Source organism: Phoca vitulina, unplaced genomic scaffold, assembly GCF_004348235.1.
Source record: "Phoca vitulina isolate PV1807 unplaced genomic scaffold, GSC_HSeal_1.0 scaffold19, whole genome shotgun sequence".
Taxonomy (NCBI): Eukaryota; Metazoa; Chordata; class Mammalia; order Carnivora; family Phocidae; genus Phoca; species Phoca vitulina.
The window spans coordinates 17,128,107-17,152,359 of NW_022589722.1; the positions used below are offsets into that span (position 1 = coordinate 17,128,107).

The 24,253-nt window shown below is 42.3% G+C and overlaps 1 protein-coding gene across 1 annotated transcript in view; it reads right to left on the bottom strand.

The window, feature by feature from the left end:
- Window positions 1-24,239, bottom strand: part of LOC116639946 (putative tetratricopeptide repeat protein 41) — an 87,219-nt gene extending 62,980 nt beyond the window's left edge. The window contains exons 1-4 of the mRNA XM_032416699.1: window positions 23,519-24,239; window positions 11,733-12,720; window positions 8,323-8,504; window positions 4,423-4,645 (exon numbers count right to left, since the gene is read on the bottom strand). Of these exons, the coding sequence (XP_032272590.1) occupies window positions 4,423-4,645; window positions 8,323-8,504; window positions 11,733-12,534 (1,207 nt within the window). The 5' untranslated portion in view covers window positions 12,535-12,720; window positions 23,519-24,239. The remainder of the gene's footprint in view (window positions 1-4,422; window positions 4,646-8,322; window positions 8,505-11,732; window positions 12,721-23,518) is intronic.
- Between the last annotated feature and the right edge of the window lie 14 nt (window positions 24,240-24,253).

Here is a 24,253-nt window from a genome sequence, read left to right on the forward strand (position 1 = left end):
GGGCTTAAGGGAGGAGAAGGATTTCAACTGACCTGAGAAAAGGGAGGGGCCTTCTAGTAGAAGGGAATGGAAGCGGACAGACAAGGAGGGACCGAAGTGACTAGCTGCTCCAGGGAGACCAAACCCATGGTGCAAAAGGCCAGAGACCTGTGAAGGCAGCCGGGCCTAGGGCACAAGGCCTGGCAAGCCCTGCCAAGAAGTCCTGTTAGTATTTCTGCTCATTCCACATCACTGATTTGAGGGCAGACGCTCCTGGGAACTGATGCTATGAGAGGACCCCAATGGAAATCATTCAGAAGAGCAAAGTGTCCCTCTGTTGGTTCAAGGAGGCAAGACAGGGCAGTAATGAGGACGAGGGGCCTGGAGCTCGGCAAAGACCTGGTCTGAAGCCCTGCTCTGCCCACACGTAGCTGCGTGAGCCAGCCACTCTGAGCCCGTCTCTTTATCTGGGGCGAGAATGCTGGATGCTGACAGCATTAAATAAGATGCTGATAAAGCCCTTAGCACAGAGCCCGGCACTCAGAAAGCCAGTTCAGTAAATGGAACTCATTGTTCTTCGGGCTGCCGCCGGGCTCTGGGGGTAACAGGGCGAGGAAACATGTAAATAAGAAAGTCAGTGGCTCTCTCCTGACCTTCTGTGAAGCGTGTCACAGAAAGAACATCAGCAGCCTGCAAGGCAGGCAAGGGGCGTGGGAGTGGGGAGAGCGGACTCCAGCCCCTTCTTTTTTTTTTTTTAAAGGTTGGAAGTCTATTTTTTTTTTTTTTTTAATTTGACAGAGAGACACAGCGAGAAAGGGAACACAAGCAGGGGGAGTGGGAGAGGGAGAAGCAGGCTTCCCGCTAGGGAGCCCGAGGCGGGGCCCCTGGGATCATGACCTGAGCCGAAGGCAGACGCTTAATGACTGAGCCACCCAGGCACCCCACTCCAGGCCCTTCTATCTGCAAGATCCCTCTATCCAGGCAGGCAGGGGTGAGGCCAGAGGAGCAGAAATGTGAGCTGCGCAGGGGGGCGTTCCGGTGTCCCTTCTAGGGAGGGCGCCCGCAGGAGCTGTGGCTGTACCCCACTGAGGGGGCCTCAGCCCCCAGGGAACGGCTCTGCAAAGAAGCCGAATGTGCTCCAAGCACTTGACCTCCGGGCCAGCTGTGTTCTCAGCAGCAGCTCCTCCTCTTCGCCCACATCCACCTCACACAGGCGAAACCCAGCTTCCTGGCTCCCGCGGCCAAGCTGCGGTGCTTCCCCTCAGCCTCCTCCCCGGCTGTGGCTGCAAACTCTCCTGCATTGCCTGGCCCCCCGACCCCCAGTCTAGCCAATGAACAGAAGTTTCTTGTTTCCCTTAGCAGGCCCCCGCCCTCTGCCTCTTTCTCTAGCTCAGTGAGGAATATTAATAATAATAATCACAACAACAATCATACTAACAGCAACCGTGTGCCAGGGACTCTTTTAAGTCCTTTACCTGTAGTATCTCTTACTCCTCACACAGCTTTATGTACATACTGTTAGTCCCACCCCTATCTTGCAGATGAGAAATCGGGGCGCACGTCGCTTCAGCAAACTGCCCAAGAGCACACAGCTAGTAAGTAGCAGGGCCAGGATGGAAGATGCAGGTGGGCCAAGAGCAGAAGCCCAGCCCCTGCCCTTGGCCTCATGCTGTTAATGAGGTGGGGGTATCCTCTGAGGGACACAAGGTGTCGCCTGAGTGTCTGCTATTCACAGGCTGTTCCTGAATTGATTCTACTTTGTCAACTTCAAGATCTGTTTGTTTTGAAGACAGCAGCTGTTTTTATCAGGAGCTTTCAGTACCTAAAACCACACTCATTAAAATCACAATTCGCTTTGGGAATAAAATCATAATTGGGCACGTTCGGTAGAGTTCATCTCCTCAGCCTGGCCAGACTGAACCCCCTTGGGCTGTGGCTGAGCAGGATCAGTGGTTGTCTTCTAGAACCAGTCACACCTGCTGCTACTGATTTTGATTTTACCCACTTTACATGCCCTGAGAAATGCAACCGCAGAGAACTCATGCCCACATGTTTACCCTATTTACTCAGGGACACACACACGCACACATACACACTCACACAAAGGAGCTCAAATATCTGTCCCATCATGTAGAGATAATACACATCCATCGAAACTCATTCTGAGCCCCACATACACACTCAATACCCAAATGCACGCTTGGCTACAAGCCCCACGGAAGAAGGGATGAGTTCCCCAAAGCAGGTGGGGTCAGACACGCAAATACACGGCAGACACCCATTAATAATAATAGCTGCTATTTATCAGTGCTTACTCTACGCCAAGCACTGTGCTAAGTGTCTTTATTTTTCATACTTAACCTTAGTTAATCTTCTCAACTACCTAAAAGACATTTCTTTTATTATCCACATTTTACAAACTGGGAACATGGAGCCACAGAGAGTTAAGATAACTCACCGAAGCTCACATGGCTAATAAGTAGCAGTCGGGCTCCCAAACCGCTCCTAGAACAGAGGTAGATCCCACACAATTGTTATCATTCCCCATAGACACCTTGTATCTTAACTAAATCTCATCCAAAGCAGAACTCTTTTGATTCCCCTCAAAACCTGCTGTCCCCACCCCACTGATAATGCCCCATCTCAGTACACAGCCCTCACCATCTAGCTAGCTTCCCAAAGCTGTCCTCAACTCCTCCTGTCCTTCAAGCCCCACATGCAATTCCTCAGGAGACTCTCAGTCCAGCGAAAGCCCTCCACCTCCTCTGCTCCTGCCCTCCCCAAGCCCCCGTCATCGCTTGCTTGGACCACTGCAGTAGCCTCTAACAAGCCTCCATACTTGCTCCCCTACATCCATTTTCCATACATCAGACTGACTTTAATCTTTTCAAAATATCAATCATATCGTATCATTCCCCTGGTTAAGATCCCCCATTGGCCTCCCACTGTACTCAACAGAATCTGACCTAATATTCTGTGCAACAAAGCCCAGACCCGAAGTGGCCTGGCCTTCACCTCCTGCCAGTCACACTGGCCTGCTTTCCTTTCTAACTCACTTTTGTTTCTGGCTTAGGACCTGTATTACCTTAACTGTTCTCTCCACCTGGAATGTTCTAATCTCCACATGGCTAGCTCCTCCTCGTCCATAAAATCTTCACAGAGTATAGCAGAGATAGCTACTTGTCCTGCAAAAGTCCACACTCCCCCTTCCGGGGTGGGGTTAGCTTTCTGTCCCCACTTGACTCCCAGTGTGGCCATGTGGGCCCACGGTGGCCAAGTTCCTGCCAAAAGAATGGCAGGGGAAGTGATCTGGATCGCTGCCAGGCCAAGGCGTTAAAGGAACGGGTGTGCCTTTTCCCCCCTTTTTCCTCTTCCTCTAGCCAAAGGCAGAAGCCTCCAAGGCTCTAGGGGACAACACAGCCTCAAAATGGAAAAGGCCTGTGTCCCCAAATCATCACATGGAAGAAAGCCACTTGTTACCTAACTTAAGAACCCCTTACTGGATTGTTCCATGAGTGAGAGATAGACTTCATTCAAGAAGCCACTGAAATGGGCCTTAGTTGTCACCACAGCTAGAGTTATTCTAATACAGAGACGCAGCCCTGGACCACTCAACCTAACTAGCACCCTGTCACCTTATCACATCACTCTGCATGGCGTTTATCACTATTTGTTTCTTTTTTATTTGTTATCTGCCTTTCTCAACTAGAACATCATATCTGTGGGAGCCATGACCTTATTCTCCTGAGGTGGACATCCCAGAACCCAGGGAAGTAAGTGTCTGGCACAGAATAAGCAACCAATAAATACTCAGCAATGGGTGACTGAATGAGCACGTGAGTAAATGAACATGCTCAAGAAACAGTTATGGCGTCCAATAGGAGGAGCAATACTTGGGAGGCACATCCTGCCATGGAGGCCTTGCACTTGTCTCCCTTGGCTGGAATGCTATCCCTGAGATACCTGCTTGGCGCCCTCCTTCAGGTATGTATTCAAAGGTCCCTTTCTCAGTGAGGCTTCCCCAGGCCACCTTTTCAAACCCTAACCGTTCTGACCACACCACACACTACCTCCCTTCTGGCTCTGTCTTATTTTTCTTCCTAGAACTTACCATCCAACCTTCTGTATTAGGTTTTTAGTTGGCGAACTCTTTGTCTCACTCACCCCAATAACATAAAAACACCATGAGGGTAAGGACTTTTGTTCCTTTTGTTCACTCTTGCATCCCCACTGCCTAGTGCCCTGGCACATAAAGGTACTCAATTAATATTTGGTGAAAGAAGGAAGTACAAAAAGAAAGAAGGAAATTGAACTCTGCGAGGGGAAGAGGTGGGAGACAATACAGCATTTACACCGGAACAAGAGGAAATCAGCTGTAGGAACAGCAGACAGAATATCTATCTCTAACAAAATTCACCAAAGTTAAAGGCTTGATTCCAGTACCATAGTTTTTGTACTGTAACTCTGTGATGAAGTAATGTATCACGGACATGATGTCACTGCTTTCACAAGTGCTGCCCACAAAATGAGGGATCATCAACATGCTGGGGTATTTCTTTTTGAAATAATTCACCCAGTTGGCGATCAGAGTAGACTTCCCACAACCACGTTCTCCAGACAAGAGCAAAATAGACTTGTAAACTGGAAGAGGATTTATTCTGAAAAAAATAAAAGGGTAAAATGTAGTCAAGAATATTTACAAAGGAAGGGAGGGAGGGAGGAAGGGAGAAAAAAATTGTCCTGCATCTCTCTCTAAGAGATATGAAATTCTAGTCTCAACTTTGGCCTCACTTGGCTCCAAGTAAGTTATTTGCCCTCTGGGCTTTAGCTCTGTCCTATGTAAAATTAGAACAGTCGAGAGATGGTAACCTTAGAAGGCCCTTCCAGCTACACAGATCCTAGGGTTGTCCAATGTTAACCTGGGGTTCATCAAGGGCCCAACCTGCCCAAAGGCCCAGGGAGGGAGACTCTCCACAGCAGTCCACTGCCCTTGTATCTGCCCTGCTTATCCATAACTTCCTGAGGTCATAGCCACCATCGCCAGACTGGCCCTCCATATAACATCATATCAGGAGAGAATAAAAAATAGAAGCATTCATATGCCAGGGATTCTCATTAATCCTGATTCCCATGACATTGAAAATTTCCACGACTATTAGTAACTCACTAAGACGTAGCCTGCTCCTCTACCAGAGTGTTGCGGCCCGTAGTACTGCAGAAATGTGATTTCTCTGAACTGGCATGAGCACACTATAACCTGTCCCGTTGCTTAACTTTAAATTGCGGTGAAGAACTTCCAGATATGCAGAGGATTCCCAGGTCCACTGGTATCACTACAGACAGACTCCAACCCTGTTCCTCACACATTTGTGATTTAATAAATATGTGCCTCATGATTTTTTTACGGATGGAAGTTCCACGGAGGCAGTTACCAGGCTTACCTTACTCGTTATTAGCTTGTGACTGACACAGTAACTGATCATAAATTGTTGAATGAGTGAATGAAATCAAATAAATAAGCCTGACATTCGGGTTCAGCAAAGGAAGAGGATCAGTCTGAAGATCATTAAAATAGGAAACCTAAAGAAGGTTAGGATCATTAAATAGAAATTCTCCATAAGAATTCCACCTCCAGGGGCGCCTGGTGGCTCAGATGGTTAAGTGTCTGCCTTCGGCTCAGGTCATGATCCCAGGGTCCTGGAATCGAGTCCCGCGTCGGGCTCCCTGCTCAGTGGAGAGCCTGCTTCTCCCTCTGCCTCTCTCTCTCTCATGAATAAATAACTAAAATCTTTAAAAAAAAAAAAAAGAGGGGCGCCTGGGTGGCTCAGTTGTTAAGCGCCTGCCTTCGGCTCAGGTCATGATCCCAGGGTTCTGGGATCGAGCCCCGCATCGGGCTCCCTGCTCTGCGGGAGGCCTGCTTCTCCCTCTCCCACTCCCCCTGCTTGTGTTCCCTCTCTTGCTGTGTCTCTCTCTGTCAAATAAATAAATAAAATCTTAAAAAAAAAAAAGCAACTTGCTACTTTTCTAAACAATATCTTAGAAGAGTCAACCTTTAAAAAAAAAAAAGAATTCCACCTCCATTATTATGAATTAGGAGTCAGTGTGTTACTGCTTTAATTGCATTGCCATCAAATTTGAATGGCAGAATCTGATTTTGTGTCCTACCTCCACCTTTGCCCTCTTTTGGTCTCTCCTCAGCCAAGCAGCCAGAGTGAGCTTGTCAAAATACATGACATATGTCACTGCTCTGTGGTAAAAGTAGTAAAAAGCCCAAGTCCTTACAATGACCCGTAAGACTAGACAAGACCCACACCCCCCCATCCATTACATGTCCACCCTCATTCCCTACAGCCCTGACTTCCTTCCAGCTCCCTGGCCTCCCTGCCATTCCTCCAGCCTCGGGACCTCTGTGCATGCTGTTCCCTCTGTCTGGAATGCTTGTCCAATCCATATTTGCATAGCTTGCTCCCTCACCTGCTTCCAGTAGTTAGCCAAATGCCACTTCTACCAGATAGCCTATTCCCTTTTCAAGGTTTTATATTTTGCTCCATAGCGCACTAAAGGCATCGAACCCATTATATGTTTTCCATATTTGCCATGTTTGTTGCCTAGCTCCATAATGTAAGCTCTGTGGAGGCAGGGGGTTTTGTCTCTTTGTCCACTGCTACATTCCCTGTGTCTAGGACACTCCTTGGCTCTTGGCAGGTAAAACCAATGAAGGAAAAATACAAATAAAATACATCCACATAATTAGGCTAGGGTCTGAATGATTTCTTAAGAACAAATAGAAAATGAAAACATTGCAAAGCAATCTGTGCTTATTGTTCTAGATGGTCAGCTGTTAAGACAATGTTTTGAAACTTCAAAAGAACACCCCTTTCTGTTACCTATACATGTGATTCAGGAACTTACAGTACAAAGTATTGTTTCCAAATGGCAAAGTCCTGTTTCCACACAGCTAATTTCAAAGGACTTGTTTCATTATTATACTTAATTGGGCACATTTGGACTCGTTTCATTGCAATAAAAACCATCAAATTTCTCATCTACTCTGAAATACTCAAATTATAACCTACGTGAGATATAATTCACATACCAAAATCTCACCATTTTACAGTGTACAACTCAGTGATTTTTACTGTACTCACATGGTTATACAAATACCACCACTAATTCCAAACCAATTTCAGCACCCCCGAAAGAAACTCCAGACCCACCAGGAGTCATTTCCTGTTTCTCCTCTTCTCTCATACCCTGGCAGCCACTAACCTACTTTCTGTCTCTATGGATTTGCCTATTCAAACCTAAGATTTTTTTTTAACACATGACCTATATATTCAAACCCCTGTTAAGTTTTAAAAGCCTTGCCTGAGCTCCATGTTGTATTAACCAAATAACTCGTCTTCCTCTTGGCACGAGTTTCCGGAACCACAAAAATGTTGGTAGCTCTACACCTCAGTGGGCTAAAATGGTGGGTGCAGAGACTAGGGCAGAGGTGGTGGAGATGGTGGAGGGAGAGGGGCTGAGCCATCCCAGCCGCTGTGGTGGGTTTCTTTCAAAATACAAAACTCACAAAATAAAGGAGATCTGTTGTAAGAAGAGGAGGAGGAGGAGGATGGAAGAAAGAAAACTATCTCAAGAATCTCCCTATTTCTACGGATGAGACAGAGAGGAACACTGCAGACAACCCGAATCCTACTTCACGCCCCAGCCTTTTCCTGCCTGGAGGTGATGAACAGAGTATGCCACCGTGCCAGGTGGGGAGAGATATAGGGGTTTTGATGTGGAGGACACTGGATAAAACAATGAGTGCATATGTTGGGTAAGATAATTCAGTTCCATACACAAACACAAATAATAATGTGGCCCAGAGTAGGCAGTCAATGAGCGTTAGCTGAATATCTTAATGTAATTAATAATGAGCTGATGATGTATGTGGAAGCTCTTTGTAAAATATACAACACTGTACAGATGCATTATTTATTTTTTCTGATCTAATTTCTTCTCCTTAAAGTCATTCCATCATTGTCGGGAATTACTTAGACCAACTGAGATCAGGGGTGGGCGGTGGGGAGGCAAGCCCTGCCCTCCAGAGTTTATAATCTCCTTCAGGAGACTAGAAGAAAGGAAGTGAAATAGCCAGGAAAACTTTGCAAACGCAGAGTGATATCTGATAAGGAAATTCTAAACCAAGGGTGGCTTTTCAGGGGCCTCTCTTGCAGGAAAGGATGGGCATAGAAAAGGGGAGGTGGGGGAAGACAGTTGAAATTTGAGGGATCATATTCACTCAAGACAGGCTGTTTTGCTCAAGCCTAAAAAGGCTGGAGATTTCTTGATATCTTACCTGAGAAGAGAGTCTAAACTGGAACCTGCTGCGGCACTGTTAAAATCAAATCCCACATCCTTTAAGGCAAATCTTTCCAAGATTTCGAAGGTTCTACTTGATTCCTTGGAAATAACAAACACTTGCTTGCACTTCTCAGTAAACTCTTCATGATAGAAACGTTCAAAGTTGTGCTTATAGTCTTTATAGACAAAAAAATAAGTTTTAGTACCTTAGATTTATTTCACATTTTCCATTACATATGGTTATTATAAATGCCCAGGAAGGTATCTCCCCTTCTGTATCCGTATCACCTTCTTTTTATGTTGGCACCATATTTCACAGCCCATTATGTATTCTAATGAAAGCAGACAATAGGCAAGTAATTTAATCTTCCTAAAGCTATTTGTATATGAAATCCTACTTAGGATTCTAAGTTATTTCTTGACCTCAGAATAACAAGGGCAAAAAAAAAAAAAATCAAAAACTGGATTTGCTACATACATCTCCTCATCTTTTTTAGATTGTTATCTAAGTATGAAGTTACCTAATTCAATCTTGTGGCAAATGTATGTATGTCTATCCATGGCAGGGGTTGGGAGAATGGGGTGTATTTTTGGACAAGATGCCCTAATACAATGACAACCATGGGTACAGATGTAATTCTGCCATTGGGCAAGTCCCTTAAACTCTCTGGTAAAATAAGGGGCAGGGCTAGATGCTTGGATCTCTGAGCGATTCCTTCTAGTTTCAATTTACTGTAATTCTAAACTCATAGTTTAATTAAAGTCAAGGTGTTCTGGACTGCCAAAATGCCCTTCTGTCTCTGAAGACACTTATATCCCCCAAGGTTTTGTTTTTGCTTTTAATGGAGGGAGGCTGTTATGCAAGAAAATGAACGCTAGGTAGGTTGACCTCGTAGGTTCCCAAGATACTCACCTTGTGCCTCCACAGTTAACTGGGTTGCCCTCTGGTTCTGGTTAAAGCCAAATAGATCTGGAAGACCTACAGTCTGGCCAAAATCAGCTTCAAATTTCAAGATCTTAGACAGAATTGGGAATGATCCCACAGTTGTCTGGGTCTCTTGAGGTAAACCTGAACCTCACCCACTAAACTCAAGTATCTTCAAGGACCTCAGAAGTGTTTCTACCTGTTAAGAGCATAAATCAATAGCTCTACATTGCCTTATAATAACCACCGGCTTCCCAAATGGCCTTTTGTTACCTGCCCCCCAACCCCAACAGATTTTGGAACTACCTGAGTGACTAAAGGGTAGCAAAAATACAGAAGAAAAATAATATAGTACTTCTAAAGCCTTTTTTATAATTCTGTAACTTCTAATTCACACATTTAGTCCACATATTATACATTCAAAACTTAAGTCTAAAGCAACCTAATTTTTCAATAACTAAAATCAAAGGCTAAGGAGAATACGATGGAGAAATACCTTTGTCTCTAACCCAAATACACAGACAGACTTGATTCTTGAGCACATTAGGAAATATTAATCTATAAATGCAGGTCAGATTGAGATTAGTCAAAGAAAATCACTATTAACCATATTTCAAGCTTTAGCCAAATGCATATATTCTTCCAGGACTCATTTGTTGCTATTCGTTCTCATCAGCTATTTACTCTGTGCCTAATATGCGTCAGGCACTGTTTTTAGCTATTTTACACACATTATTACTCTCAAGGAGGCTAATGTTAACTCATTATGTAGAAGAAGAAACTAAGGCTTACCAATATTGTCATTTGCTCAAGGTCACACACAGCTAGGAACTGAAAAACCTGAGATCGTGTGTGTCCTTAGACATTCTAAAACTCCAAGCTTGTAGTAAATATTCAGGATATTTTTTGACACTCAACCATTCACCCTACCCTAGTTTCCATAACAGCCCCAGATTACCATCCGGTATCCCACCTGTCCCAACTCTCAGTTCATGTTATTCCAGTGGGTCTGACTCCACCTCCAGCTCAAGGGGGCATATGACCCAGGATGAGCCAATCAGAGCATCACCTGGCACCAGTGATTAAGTCAGATACAAGCATATGGTCCCAGGCAGGCTAATCAGAGACAGAAAGACTCGATGCTCGGACTTTGAGCCACTTCTGCTGGACTTGAACATGCAGCTACTACAGCCACCTTCCTTCCACGATGGAGGAGCCACCGAATTGCGGCAATATCAGGAGAGCAGAGCCATGCTGAGAAATAGTAAGAAACCAGGGCAGGTAATATCTTTTGAGCCACTGGTTGAAGCCTGAGCTGAACCAGACCTAATCCTAGGCTTTAAAGTTATATAAGCTAATAAATTCCCTTTTTGTTAAAGCCAATTTGAGTCACCTGCAACCCAAAGAGATGATTGACACAATATTCTTTTCTAGGACTCCAAAAGGATTTGGCTTGTAGGCAGAGTTGATCGGCACCGGTGGGATTTCACCACCCGCCTCCCTCCCCACCAACACTGCATTCGAATGAGTTTAGGTGAGTCAACTCTGTCCGTTCAGTTCGCCGCAGATCCACCTGCTCCCTATCATAAGGACCATTGCCTACCTGGCCCCTGAAATCATTTGGGAATGCACCACCTGCCGTCACTTTGCAATCTCACATTCACTGGGCCCTTACAACAGTAATTCATAACCTTTTTTGGGGTCATTGAAAAAGGTCACTCTCATTGAAAGGTCATTCTCACCTTTTGAGAATCTGATCAAAGACACAGGCCATCTTCTTACCTTCTTATGCATGTAAACATACTATTTTTTATGTAATTTTAAGGGCACCACGGACCCCTCCCAAAGTCTGTCTAGGTGAAAAATCTCTGCCATACTCTAATATTGCTCTGCCATTTCTTTCTATGTGTCTACAAGACACTACTTTCAAAAATAAATGTAATCACTTCATTTAGAGGCAGAATGGCAAGCTGTGCTTCTCAGACTTTATGTGTATGCAACCCACCTGGTCATCTTATTAAAATGTAAACTCTTATTCAGTAGATCTGGAATGCTTCTCTAACAAGCTCCTAGGTAATGCTGAGGCTGCCGGTCCACGGATTACTGAGTTGTAAGGGTGAATGATGTTTAGCAGTATCCCTGACCTCCACCCCTTAAGATGCCAGGAGCACTCCCCCCCAGCTCTGCCACCAAAATGACTTCAGACGAGGCCAAATGTCCCGTAGGGGGACTGCCAGATATTTGAGGTCTTCTCCGAGCTCCTGGACTTCCTAAATAATCTTCCATGATCCTTTATTTGCTCTAATTTCCAGTTTCAAAAATCTTCAAGTGGGGAAATGCATGTTACAGAAATATGGTAACAATTTTAAATGCTTAGGGTATATTTTCAATCATTTCAAAAGTCCTCTTACGAGGAAGACATGCAAAACATATTAACTTTATGTTGATAACAGACTTAGCTATCTCCATAGTTACTCACCCATATTTTCAATCATTAAAGTGGCTGGGTAAAGTTGTTCTATCACAACTGACCAGTCCTTGAAAACCAGCTCACCCAACTCGTGGAGATCTTTATAAAATCGGACAGGGAGTCCTTTGCTAATAATCTTGGCCTTAAGTTTTCCGATCTTTAATTTTTCTTCATCATTCAGAGAGCCTGAGGACAGCCTCTCTTTTTCCTCATCTAAAGTCTTCAGCAGCGTGGTTCCGGTCCTAAAGTAAAAATACTGAAATTGAGACTCATTCAGAAATGCTGCTTGGATGATCTCAAACTCCGTCAAACTGTAGTTGGGACTCTCCAGGACCCAAGGATAACCATTTTTTGCAGCAACATAGAGATTCTGCTCTACTGTGGATAAACTTGACAAGTCAGTCGCTTTGGAGAACAGTAAAGGCACGTGCTCAGGGAGAAAGTCCCCATATGTCTGACCCAGCATGCAGATGAAAAAGGGAAAGCAGGTGTTCACATAGTCGAGACAGAGCTTCAGATACTGGGAGTGGAGACAAGAATGCTGTCTAAACAGGTTGGAGGATAAGGGTGGCGGGGCCATCAACGCCGGCCACCTCAGGTCTACGGCTTTGAAATATGTGCCCCGGGAATTGCAGAGTTCATTAAGCTGAGGAAATATGTAGTTTGCCAAAAAGTCTCTCTCTTCTTGAAAGTCATTCAGAGTTGAGCAGATGTAAGGCTGAATGGGTTTCTGGAACTTTAAAACAAATTGGGCATACCTGTCTACATTTGCCTTCTGGCTTATTTCACTTTGCTCAGGGGATGACATCATGCTTAAAATATAACCATTTTCATCCTGGCATAGCTGCCAACATCCGCTGCTTCTGAAACTTCCTCCTAATTATGTTAGCTGCAAACACTCTGAGAACTTCCCCCAAAATGGTTTCTTTCTTATTGACCTGTGAATGTGAGAGGTGCCAACCAACGGACAGATCAGAGTTGAAAATCTAGTTTAAGACTGAAAAAGAAAAAAAACATTCATTTTAGGATTAAAGGAAGTTCCCATTTCTCCTCGTCTCCCTCAAAGCTTTTGCTGAGGAGCTGAGAACCACGAGGTGGGCAAGCACTGGACACAAGGCTCTCCCCCTTTCCCCAGCCTACCATTCCACCTTCCCAGTATTCCTTCCACCCACTGCTACTGCTGCTCCCTATAAATCTGGAAATCCTGCAAGGGGACTTCCTGAGAGTGTGAAAAGGAAGACAAACCCAGAGAAGGATCCTCATGTGTCTAGGAGCAGAATTAGCCAAGACCCATGACCAAGACCAGAAGCAAGAATGAACAGGTATGAAGTTGAGGTCAGGATAAGAAGATATCAAAGTGTCACAAGGCCCAAGACCAGTAATGCACCTGGCATGTGAGAGACACAAGGAAGTTGGGATCAAAGACCTTCACGGAGTTCTGTGATTTTTTTTTTTTTTTTAATCTAAAGTTGAGCAGACTCATACAAATTCCACCCACCTACATGAGCTGGGAATTCAAATCCACTAAGCTAATGATAAAACATACACCCTCCAACACTGACGTAGATATGCTTGCACCTTGCTCAGAAGCAAAAAAATTAAATGAAAACAACCCTTTTTTATGAGCTTTTTCTTAATGCAACTCATTTTCATACCAAGCATTATTTTTTTTTTGCCTCCACCTAAGTAGAAACATCATGTTACCGTGTATAGGGCAATTTTTAATCACAATCACCTGACAAGAATAATGCAGTACCTTTTTAAAAAGTGTTAACCCTTTTGCTTTTAATTGTCACAATAGTTCAATAATAGATAATATTGCCACCCTACTTTACAGACAAAGAAACAAAAGTTCAAACAGGATAAGCAACATGTCCAAAGTCACTTGGCTAGTGAGTGGAGAGCAGGTATCTAAACACAGGTTAGCCTGACTCCAGAACAAATACTTTATAGTGTCTCTATATTATAGAGATAATGAAATCCCTTAAATCAATGGGTGGAAGCACCTATCCAATAAATGATATTGTAATAAATAGGTGGCAATTTGAAAAAAAAAAGTTTAAGCTGTACTCTCACACTACTGCACCCCCCCCCAAAAAAAAATCTTTAAAAAATGACAGAATAGGTGTCCTGGGTGCTTTATTAACAGACTTCTCTCCAGCCAAGTAGGAAGCTAGAATTAGATTATCGGCCCTTGCAAATATTCACCTTCTCCTAGTCCCATACAATCAGAGGTCATTTCTATTTTGGTCTGTACCATGTCCTCAACACCTAGTATAATGACTGGCTAAGAGTGGGTGATAGGTAAATATTTGTTGAATGAAAAAATTTAATATAATTTTTAAATGAAAAGAAAATATTATTAAATATTTACCAAACCTGGAGAGGACTTCCAAAACTTATAAGCTGTAGAAGAAATCACAAAGGATGGACAGATATGGTTACATTTTGAAAAGATGTAAAAGGCAATCAACGGACTGTAAAAAAATATTTGCCACAAATAAGTATATCTTTATTCTAAAAAAAAAATACTGGCATCCTAGTAGACATATAAGCAAAAGATACAAACAGATAAAAAGAAAAAACAATACAAGAATACATATAAAAGCACATGCAATCTTTCTAGAATTCAAAAAAACTTTAAAGCAATGATACAGATTTTTTTAAGTGTAAGTATGTAACACTGGTGAAACTTTTATCTCATATACAGCTATGGAACTGTAAACTGGTAATTTTGGAAAGCTATTGGAAGGTATATTTAGAAAATAAATGACAATATATTTCAAAATATATTAAAGTGTTTACAATTTTTGACTCAGTGATTCTACTTTCTGGGAATCACTCCAAGGAATTAATCAAAATAGCGAAAAACTATAGCCATTAAGATGCCATTACATTGTTTATGATAGAAAAAAATGATAAAAGAAAGCAAGCAAACTAAGTGGTCTTTGCTTTGCTAAGGGAATAACCGCAGATGGCAGGTTGTACATCTGTTAAAAAGACAGTTACGGACTTCTGCTTGTAGCCATGATAGAATAATAGGGACTAGACATACCTATCCTCTTCAGAAAATTAGAAAACTAGACAAAATATAATAGCTTTTTTCAAATATTAGATCTCAGGCAGTATGGGAGTGTGAATCCTGAGAGATGTGAACTAGGGAAGTTTATCAGAAAAAGAAGACTTCAGAACAAAGAGTATTACTAGGAATAGAGAGTGACGTTACATAATGATAAAGCAGTCAGTCCACCAAAAAGACGTAACAATCCTAAGAGTGTATGCACCTAACAACAGAGCTCCAAAATATACAAAGCAAAAACTGGCAGAAATGAAAGGAGAAACAGACAAACCCTTAACACAGTTAGAGATTTCAACATTCCCATTCATATATTATGTATTTCATGCTGCAACAGCAGAGTTGAGCAGTGGAGCCTGTGAGCAGGCTTTGAGTACAAAGCCTGAAATATTTTCTATCTGGCCCTTTAAATGATATTCCCTGACCTCCATTCTGGGCTACAAACCAAAATCATCAAATCTGAAAGAATTGAAACCATATAAAGTATGCTCTCTAACCACAATAGTTAAATTAAATTAGAAACGAATAGAAAGATACTTGAAAAATTCACAAATTTTGGGAATTAAACATTTCATTTCTAAATTTCTAAACTTGTGGGTGGAAAAGAAAGTAAAAAGAAAAATTAGAACAGTGATAGAAAGCAGATCACTGCTTGCCTGGTGGAGAGTGGGGAAGGAAATAACTTGGAAGGGTCGCGAAGGAACTCTTTAGGGCAATAGAAATTTTTTTTTTTAAGATTTTATTTATTTATGAAAGAGAGAGAGAGCATGAGCAGGGGGGCAGGGGCAGAGAGAAGCAGACTCTGCGCTGAGTGGGAGCCCGATGTGGGGCTCAATGTGGGGCTTGATCCCAGGACCCTGAAATCATGACCTGAGCCGAAAGCGGATGCTTGCTTAACTGATTGAGCCACTCAGGCGCCCTGGGAATTTTAATTATAGTGGTGGTTAAGTATAGGCATTCATCAAAATTTATCAACTGAACATTTAAAATGGGTGCATTTAAATTTTATATAAATTATACTGAATTAAAGTTATTTCTTAAAGAGTCTGAGAACTAGCAAGGGGAAAATATTTATAAGGGTTAGGTAAAAAGAAAAAAAACTATAGGCCATAGAAGACCAATTCCCTGGATTCAAGTTCTTATAGCAAGTTTCTTAATTTTACCATGCTTCAGTTTCCTCATCTGCAAAATAGGGATAACAGTATCTATATCATAAAATAGTTCAGAAGATCAAACATGTAAAATGCTAAGAACAATACCTATAAAAAATATTCAATGAATGTTAACTATCATTATTAGAAAAAATGCACATGAGAAAAAAACAGGAAAGAAAAATGATATGGTAGCTGTGTAAGAATGGCTAACTATGGCAGATTGTAGTGTCTCTATTTCTCTAATCAAAATGACTGTAAATTGTAGCTTTATTGTTTTAATTTTTTTAAATTAAAAAATCATAATCTCTACGGGCACCTGGCTGGCTCAGTTGGCAGAGTATGCAACTCTTGGTCTCGGGGTTGTGGGTTCAAGCCCCATACTGGGTGTAGAGATTGCTTAAAAATAAAATCTTAGGGGCACCTGAGTGGTTCAGTCTGTTAAACATCTGCCTCAGGTGTTGATCTCAGGGTCCTGGGATGGAGCCCCGCATGAGGCTCCCTGCTCAGTGGGAAGTCTGCCTGCCCCTCCCGCCCCTGCTCATGCTCGTGTGCGTGCTCTCTCTCTCTGTCAAATAAATAAAAATCTTTTTTAAAAATCTTAAAAAAAGATAAAATAAAAAATAATAATCTCCACACCTTGCTCTACAACTGCTAATAATGAGCCTTCCCAGTTTTTGCAGAAATAGGGGACTAAGGTGGGGGAGAGCAGGAGCAAAAGGAACTTAAATGGAAGGAGTTATTTTTGAATGGAAAGAAAATATAGAAAATACATGACTTCTAATTTTTAAAACAATTTAATACAAAAAAAAATTTTAACTGGAAGCTTCATTATAACCATAAGTGCAAAACACTTATCATATGCCACAAATAGATAGTAGGCATAAAAATAAATGCATTAAAAAGCAAACTGAAAAACTTCTAGTTAGATACACTTCTCTTTTTACTGAATAGATTAACATGTATTTATTAGAGAGACATTTAAGACAAACTTGTACCAAACTAGCTTTCTCTTGGCCTAATGAAAAAGACTGAAGTAGAATTGAAAGGTCCAACATCTGCACCAGGGAATCAAAGTTATTTAATATCTGTCCCTGGCCCATCTGATAGCAGTAAGGGGAATGAGAGTGGGTACGCCCCTGGAGGTTGAACATGGGTGTTAGAGTCATATAAACCCTGCCTCAAACTGACTCTGACACCGGTAAATCTAGAAATGAGGACCACACCCTCGTGACAGGATTAAATGAGACCTGGCATAATAAGCACCTAATTGTGCTAAAAATTTGTTTTAACCCTGCTAAAATGGACTTCTCAGAAAGAAATATCCTTCTCAACAGATTTCTTAAGCAAGTTATCACTGTTTAATTTATTTATAACCTACAAGGTCCATACTAAGCCCTCAATGTTTGCTATTCCCATTGCTGTCAACGTTAATATTACCTTTACCGCAAATGTTTGCCTTCATATTTTGTGATAAAGCAGCCTCAACAGCATTGCTCCATATATCACTGTACTTAGTTACTATGAGAATATCTATTAACTGGTCAAAAGTTCCTCTGATCTTTTACAGAAATTTCTCTCAATATTTTTGTTTTTTAAAGATTTTATTTATTCATTTATTTGAGAGAGTGAGAGAGAGAGAGAGAGAGCACATGAGAGGGGGGAGGGTCAGAGGGAGAAGCAGACTCCCTGCCGAGCAGGGAGCCCGATGCGGGACTCCATGCGGGACTCGATCCAGGGACTCCAGGATCATGACCTGAGCCAAAGGCAGTCGCTTAACCAACTGAGCCACCCAGGCTCCCCTGAGTATAGAAATTTCTGAGCCTTAAAATATTGAGAGAGGGGCGTAAGAAATTTTTAAAATATGAATAGTTCTACTTTGATCCACCAATACCTACATCATTTAATTTCTCGGGACCTCAAATTCCTTAAGCTGTTTTTTAAAAAGGAGGTGGGGGGGGACGCTTCATATGGGAGATAAATTGGTATAGCCTTTTTTCAGAGGAATTGGTAAATACCCATAGAATTTTGAATGCACATATGCTTTAATCTATTCCAAAACTAAATATTTATCTTCCAGATAAAAATAAAAAACCTGTGCATATTAAAGCATTCTCTGCAGCATTGACTGTAATAGCAATAGACTGGAAACAATACAAATGCCTATCAAATAGGAAAGATTAAAAAGAATGAGACATCAAAGAGGTATTAAGTGGATTAAGCTGATGTGTATTGTTTCATTTATCTTTAAAGAAAATCAAAATTTTCATCTTTAATTTTACCACACACACGTACTTTGCACACATACAAAGGTCTGGAAGGAACCTCTATCAGTACTGACCTCTATAGAATAGGAACAATGAGGTGGGAAAAACCTAGAACTTTTTACCTTTGACCTATACTTCCCTATACCAACTGGGCACTTTTTTAAACCATGAAAATATATTCGTTTTATCATTTAAAACTGAAAGGGAAAGTTGTAGAACTACATGATTTCCAAGATTCCTTCCAGCTCTAAAACTCTATTTGGTCCCTAATGTAAATTATCATCAACATGGCTGATTGGATCATGCAAAATATCAACTTACCACAACTTAAAATGTAACAAATCTTATTTGAAGTTCAATTCCTTTTACACTCTGCTAGTGTCCAAAGTCGATAGAAGACAATTAGATAGATATTTTTTAATTGACCTATTTTTCTAAGGCAGACTCTAGGGAGATATTTGTTTTTAATTACTAGAACATAAAATATAGGGCGCCTGGGTGGCTCAGATGGTTAAGCGTCTGCCTTCGGCTCAGGTCATGATCTCAGGGTCCTGGGATCGAGTCCCGCATCGGGCTCCCTGCTCCTTGGGAGCCTGCTTCTCCCTCTGCCTCTCTCTCTCTCTCTCTCTCTCTGTCTCTGTCTCTCATGAATAAATAAATAAAATCTTTTAAAAAAAAAGAACATAAAATATAAACTGTAAGACTACAGGTGAATTTAATTTAAAACAGGTGTAGGAGCAGCTGGGTGGCTCAGTCAGTTAAGCATCTGACTATGATCTCAGCCCAGGTCTCAATCTCACCATCATGAGTCCAAACCCTGCACTGGGCTCCACGCTCTGCGTGGAGCCTACTTAAAAAGAGGGGGGGGCGCCTGGGTGGCTCAGTCAGTTAAGCAACTGCCTTCTGCTCAGGTCATGATCCTAGGGTCCTGGGATTGAGCCCCAAGTAGGGCTCCCTGCTCAGTTTAGAGCCTGCATCTCCCTTTCTCTCTGCTGCTCCCCCTGCTTGTGCACTCTCATGTGCTCTCTCTATCAAATAAATAAAATCTTTTTTAAAAAAACAGGTTTAGACTTTCTAATTGCATAAGAAAGTTACGGCACCCAGAGATTTTATTAGCAAATGCAGGTAACCATTTTATAAATCCAAAGTCAATTCTCAAGCAAGCTAATTTGGTGTAAGCTGGGGCCTGGTATAGGGAAAAGATCACAAATATTCCAAAATCACAGCTAAAACTAATCAAAAATAAGATATAATATAAACTATAGTTACATTAAATATTTAGAAACACATTTATTGTTCTACAGCCAAAATAATACAAGTTCTAGTTTGGAAACATTACATAAATTACTTGATGAAAAACCACTCAGAAGTTAATATAAGAAAATAATTATGGCTGTTTAATGTCTTCCCTAAAATCTCTCTTTTTTTTTGAAACCTTCAAATAGGACCAAGGCATTCTGTATCTGCCATGTGGAGCCGCATCTACCTGTACAATTTACTATGATGGACAATGTGAGGCAGACGATCCTTCGGCCAGAACAACTAGAGAAGCTAGGTAAGATACTTGAGAATTTGTTTAAAGGCATCAGGATTTTGTAGTGATCCAAAAGGGTACATGCACCCCAATGTTTACAGCAGCAATGTCCACAATAGCCAAACTATGGAAAAAGCCAAGATGTCCATCAACCGATGAATGCATAAAGAAGATGTGATGTATATACACACAATGGAATATTATGCAGCCATCAAAAAATGAAATCTTGCCATTTACAATGACGTGAATGGAACTAGAGGGTATTATGCTAAGCGAAATAAGTCAATCAGAGAAAGACAAGTATCGTATGATCTCACTGATATGAGGAATTTGAGAAACAAGACAGAGGACCATAGGGAAAGGGAGGAAAAAATGAAACAAGATGAAACCAGAGAGGGAGACAAACCTTAAGAGACTCTTAATCTCAGGAAACAAACTGAGGGTTGCGGGAGTGGTGGTGGGTGGGAGGGATGGGGTGGCTGGATGATGGACATTGGGGAGGGTATGTGCTATGGTGAGTGCTGCAAATTGTGTAAGACTGATGAATCACAGACCTGTACCTCTGAAACAAATAATACATTATATGTTAAAAAAAAAAAAGAAGAAGAAGAAGAAGATAGAAGGAAGGGGGGGGAATCGGAGGGGGAGACAAACCATGAGACTATGAACTCTGAGAAATAAACTGAGGGTTTTAGAGGGGAGGGGTGGGGGGGATGGGTTAGCCTGGTGATGGGTATTAAGGAGGGCACGTATTGCATGGAGCACTGGGTGTTATACGCAAACAATGAATCATGGGACACTACATCAAAAACTAATGATGTAATGTATGGGGACTAACATAAATAATAAAATAAAATTTTAAAAAATTAATTTTTTAAAAAGGCATCAGGATTTGAGGAGACAAGATTTCAGAAAGAAAGGAAGCTTTGAGAAGTGAGCCCTACATTTTCTGTTGCTTTTCCCCTCAAAGTACTTGCTGATTCCTTTGCCACACGGAACCTATATTCTTGGAAGAAAGCACAATGCTGATAAGCGGCAGCCTCATAGTGCTAGTGCTAGAAAGACAAAAATTGGAATTCAGGGCCCAGCAGGGAGGAGGCCTGGTAAACACCCTAGGCTTTCTGTTGTATTTTCTGGATGCTCAATCTGCAAAGGTTTCCTGCATTCCTAGTGTGTGCTCACAGATGCTCTCATTTTCTTCTAAGCTGGATTTTTTTCTTTTTTAAGTAAGCTCCATGCCCAGTGTGGAGCCCAGTGTGGGGCTTAAACTCACAACCCTGAGATCAAGACCTGAGCTGAAATCAACAGTCAGTCGCTTAACCAACTGAGCCACCTCGGCACCCCTTAATGAAGTCTTAAATTTCCACTTCCGTGTGCTTTTCGCAAGATTAGAGCAAGTCTATTGGTGTTTATATATTTATCCTACAGTCAATAATTTACCAGATTTTCATACTCATTATAATGTTTTCTCCCTAACTAGAGTCTGTTGGGTTTCCAGGGTATACAGTTATTTCACCAGTAAGAAGGAATTCCAAAATAAAAGACTTTGACTTTCCTAAAATTAATGTCAATTACTTCATTTTCTTGTCTTAGACCCTCCAAAACAGTGTGGGACAATACTGACAAAAACAGGCATGTCTGTCTGGTTCCTGATTCCTACTGAAACAGGTTTTAGTGTTGTATTGTTTAGAATGACAGTTGCTATCAATTTTTTTTTGATCAAGATATAATTTACATATAACAAAATCCACTCTTCCTTAAGTGTGGAGATTTTACCACCATGTGTTTTTACCACCACCAAAATCAAGATCAAAAGCACTTCCATCACTCCAAAAAGTCCCCTCATACTTTTCTGCAGTCATTCTCTTACATCTTTGCTTCACTTTAAATAAGATACATGCACCTATGAAACTCCGCTGTTAATATCTGTTCAAGCTCTGCACAGAGACCATATCTATATTGCTCACCCCTATGCAGCCAGCACCTTGCAGAACACCTGGCACATACCAGATCAACACTTCCTGAATTAATAAATGAATGAATGAATGAATGAACCAATCAACCAACAAATTCACCTTAGTGCTCATCCCCATTCCTTAAGCTCCCTAATTCCAACTGCTTTCCTGCCTTAATCTCCCTGGTCTGCACTCTCCCTGCCTCCTCACTGCTGGACTACACCTGTCTACCAGGTTAGCTATCCATTGCCCGTAATGGCACCCCTTTGGCTAAATGGCTTTCTCTTCCAAGAAGAGACTTACCAACAACAACAAAGGTAGTTGTTTCCAGTAGGTCCATGGACATACAGTATCAAAGGGAAAAACTAAAATTAGGAAGCAAGGGAATCAGATCCAAAGATAGGGAGTTTAATAACAGCCCGGAGTATAAATTCTGGAGGAACTAGACCAAGATGGGAAGTGAGAATCAATAATGGGTAAAAAGTCAGAAGAGGTGGGTACCCCAAGTGAGAAAAAACAAGGCTGGGATCCGAATAAGCTGCCCTTTACTTGCACAGGGCACAAAAACAGGGATCCTGTCTTAAAGGGGCAGAGCCAAGTCAGACAAGAGCTGGCCATCTTCTGCCAGTCTATGTCTTACATCCTGCCTGCCTCATAAATTCCCACCATCATCTGATGAACCGTCTACTCACAAGCAATGGATCTATTTTGGAGGACATGTCTCATTTTCAGTTCCCTCCAGGTGCAACCCGAACTAGCCACCCCTGACTCCTTAAGATAGAATTTGCAATTTCAGAACTGGTTGCTTACTTGTTCAGAGCTAGAGAAAGAGGTGAAGAAGTTGAGTTGTGAAATGCAGAAAAGTGAAAGAACTCATCTTTTCTGAAAGCAAAAAAATAAACAGGAGTTAAAATATACAAAGATGCAATTATTTGAGATTTCTGAATGTAATTCTCACCCTAGTATACTCTTAAAAAAAAAAAAAGATACAGACACAAAAGCATTAAAAAAAAAAAAAAAAGCTTTGTAAGGTATCCTTTGCTTACTAGTAACAAATGTTGGTAATTTGAGCAGATGTAAATAAGTCACCACCACAATGTGTAAACACCAACCACAGAATTAAGATTGGCAAACCTAAATAGGGGAAGCTGAGAAAAGATTATGACAGCCTGTCACTGAAAAGCTTGTTTTCAGGAATTCGAATGAATATCTGAACACAAATTCCAAGTTCCATTTTCCTGGAGGAAGCAACAAGAAAGGGAGTGTTTTTTGTTGGAAACAAGGTCGGAGTTGGGGTCGGGGAGAAGTATGTAAAGACTAGGTTAATAAACACAAAATAAATATTTCCAAAGACGCAAGCGTGGGGTGAGGGACTTCCCTTGCCGGAAAGACACCTGGTCCTTTGTGTCTTCCTAAACGCTGAGTAGGTATTTCTATGAAGTTACAAAGCTGCACACTCTCTCATTTGCAGCCCCACAGGTTTTGCTTTCAAATATCTGCAGGTGTATCCTCCTGCACAGGGTAAACGAGGTTTTTTTCCCCCTTTTCTGTGCTAGACAGAACTTTACGAACACGCTCTCCACCTGACAATAGGAATTCTAGGGCCGCCGGCCACCATCTCTGAAATTTAGGAGTGAGTTGAGGGCATCAAAGTTGCTCTCAATTTCTCTCAAGGGAAAAAAAAGAAGCCCCACTATCCTCTCCTGCAAACCGGATCAAGGAGGCCGCAGGTTTCGGCCACTGAACACGGAGAGGCAGCGAGGGCTCCGACGGCCCCCCAAGTGACGCACGAGAAGCCAGATTCGTGTTTACCAGCCGGAGGCCGAGCCCAGACTCGGAGAGGCCAACCCCCGAACACAGGGCGGCCGCAGCCAAGGTGTCGGAGCTTCCCAGGCCTGTTTCTACAGGCCGTGTACACTGGAGAGTCCTGGAATAAACACGGACCTCTACTACAAGCAGAACAAGACGTAAACTCTAAAACACGCAGCGTATAGTTCCCGCAAAGACACGTTGGGAAATGCGGCAGGGCTAAACTACGCAGCTGGTCCACAGGCCAAAGACTACGATTCCCAGCATTCAATACAGTGTACCCCCTGGTATGTTGCATGCCGGGAACTGTAGTTCCTCACCACCTCCATCTAAAAAGTACTCCGGCGATTTTCAACCTCTCACGTGTTTCTCTTCTCCCGGATGCACTGCCAAAGAAGAAAGCTGACTGCGAAAAGGCGCGCGGGAATCATTCCCAACGTGACCCCACGCGTAGACAGGGAAAGTGAAGAACCGTTGCCATGACTACCGTTTCTTCTGGTCACGGAATAAACGCGCTCAAGGATCCGGAAGTGGTTCCTCTGCGACCTCTCCAAAACGAGGGGATGTGTTCTGTGCTGACGTCCATTGGGCCGTTTCCCTGAGAAACCAAAGCTACCCGGGCAAGGGGGCGGTCCCATGTGAGAGGGGCCCGCGGAGCCATTTGATTGGAGAAGAGAGGCTATGGCTGACCAATCGGAGGGAGCCACGCTTCGGGCATCGGGCACCGCACCTGGACAG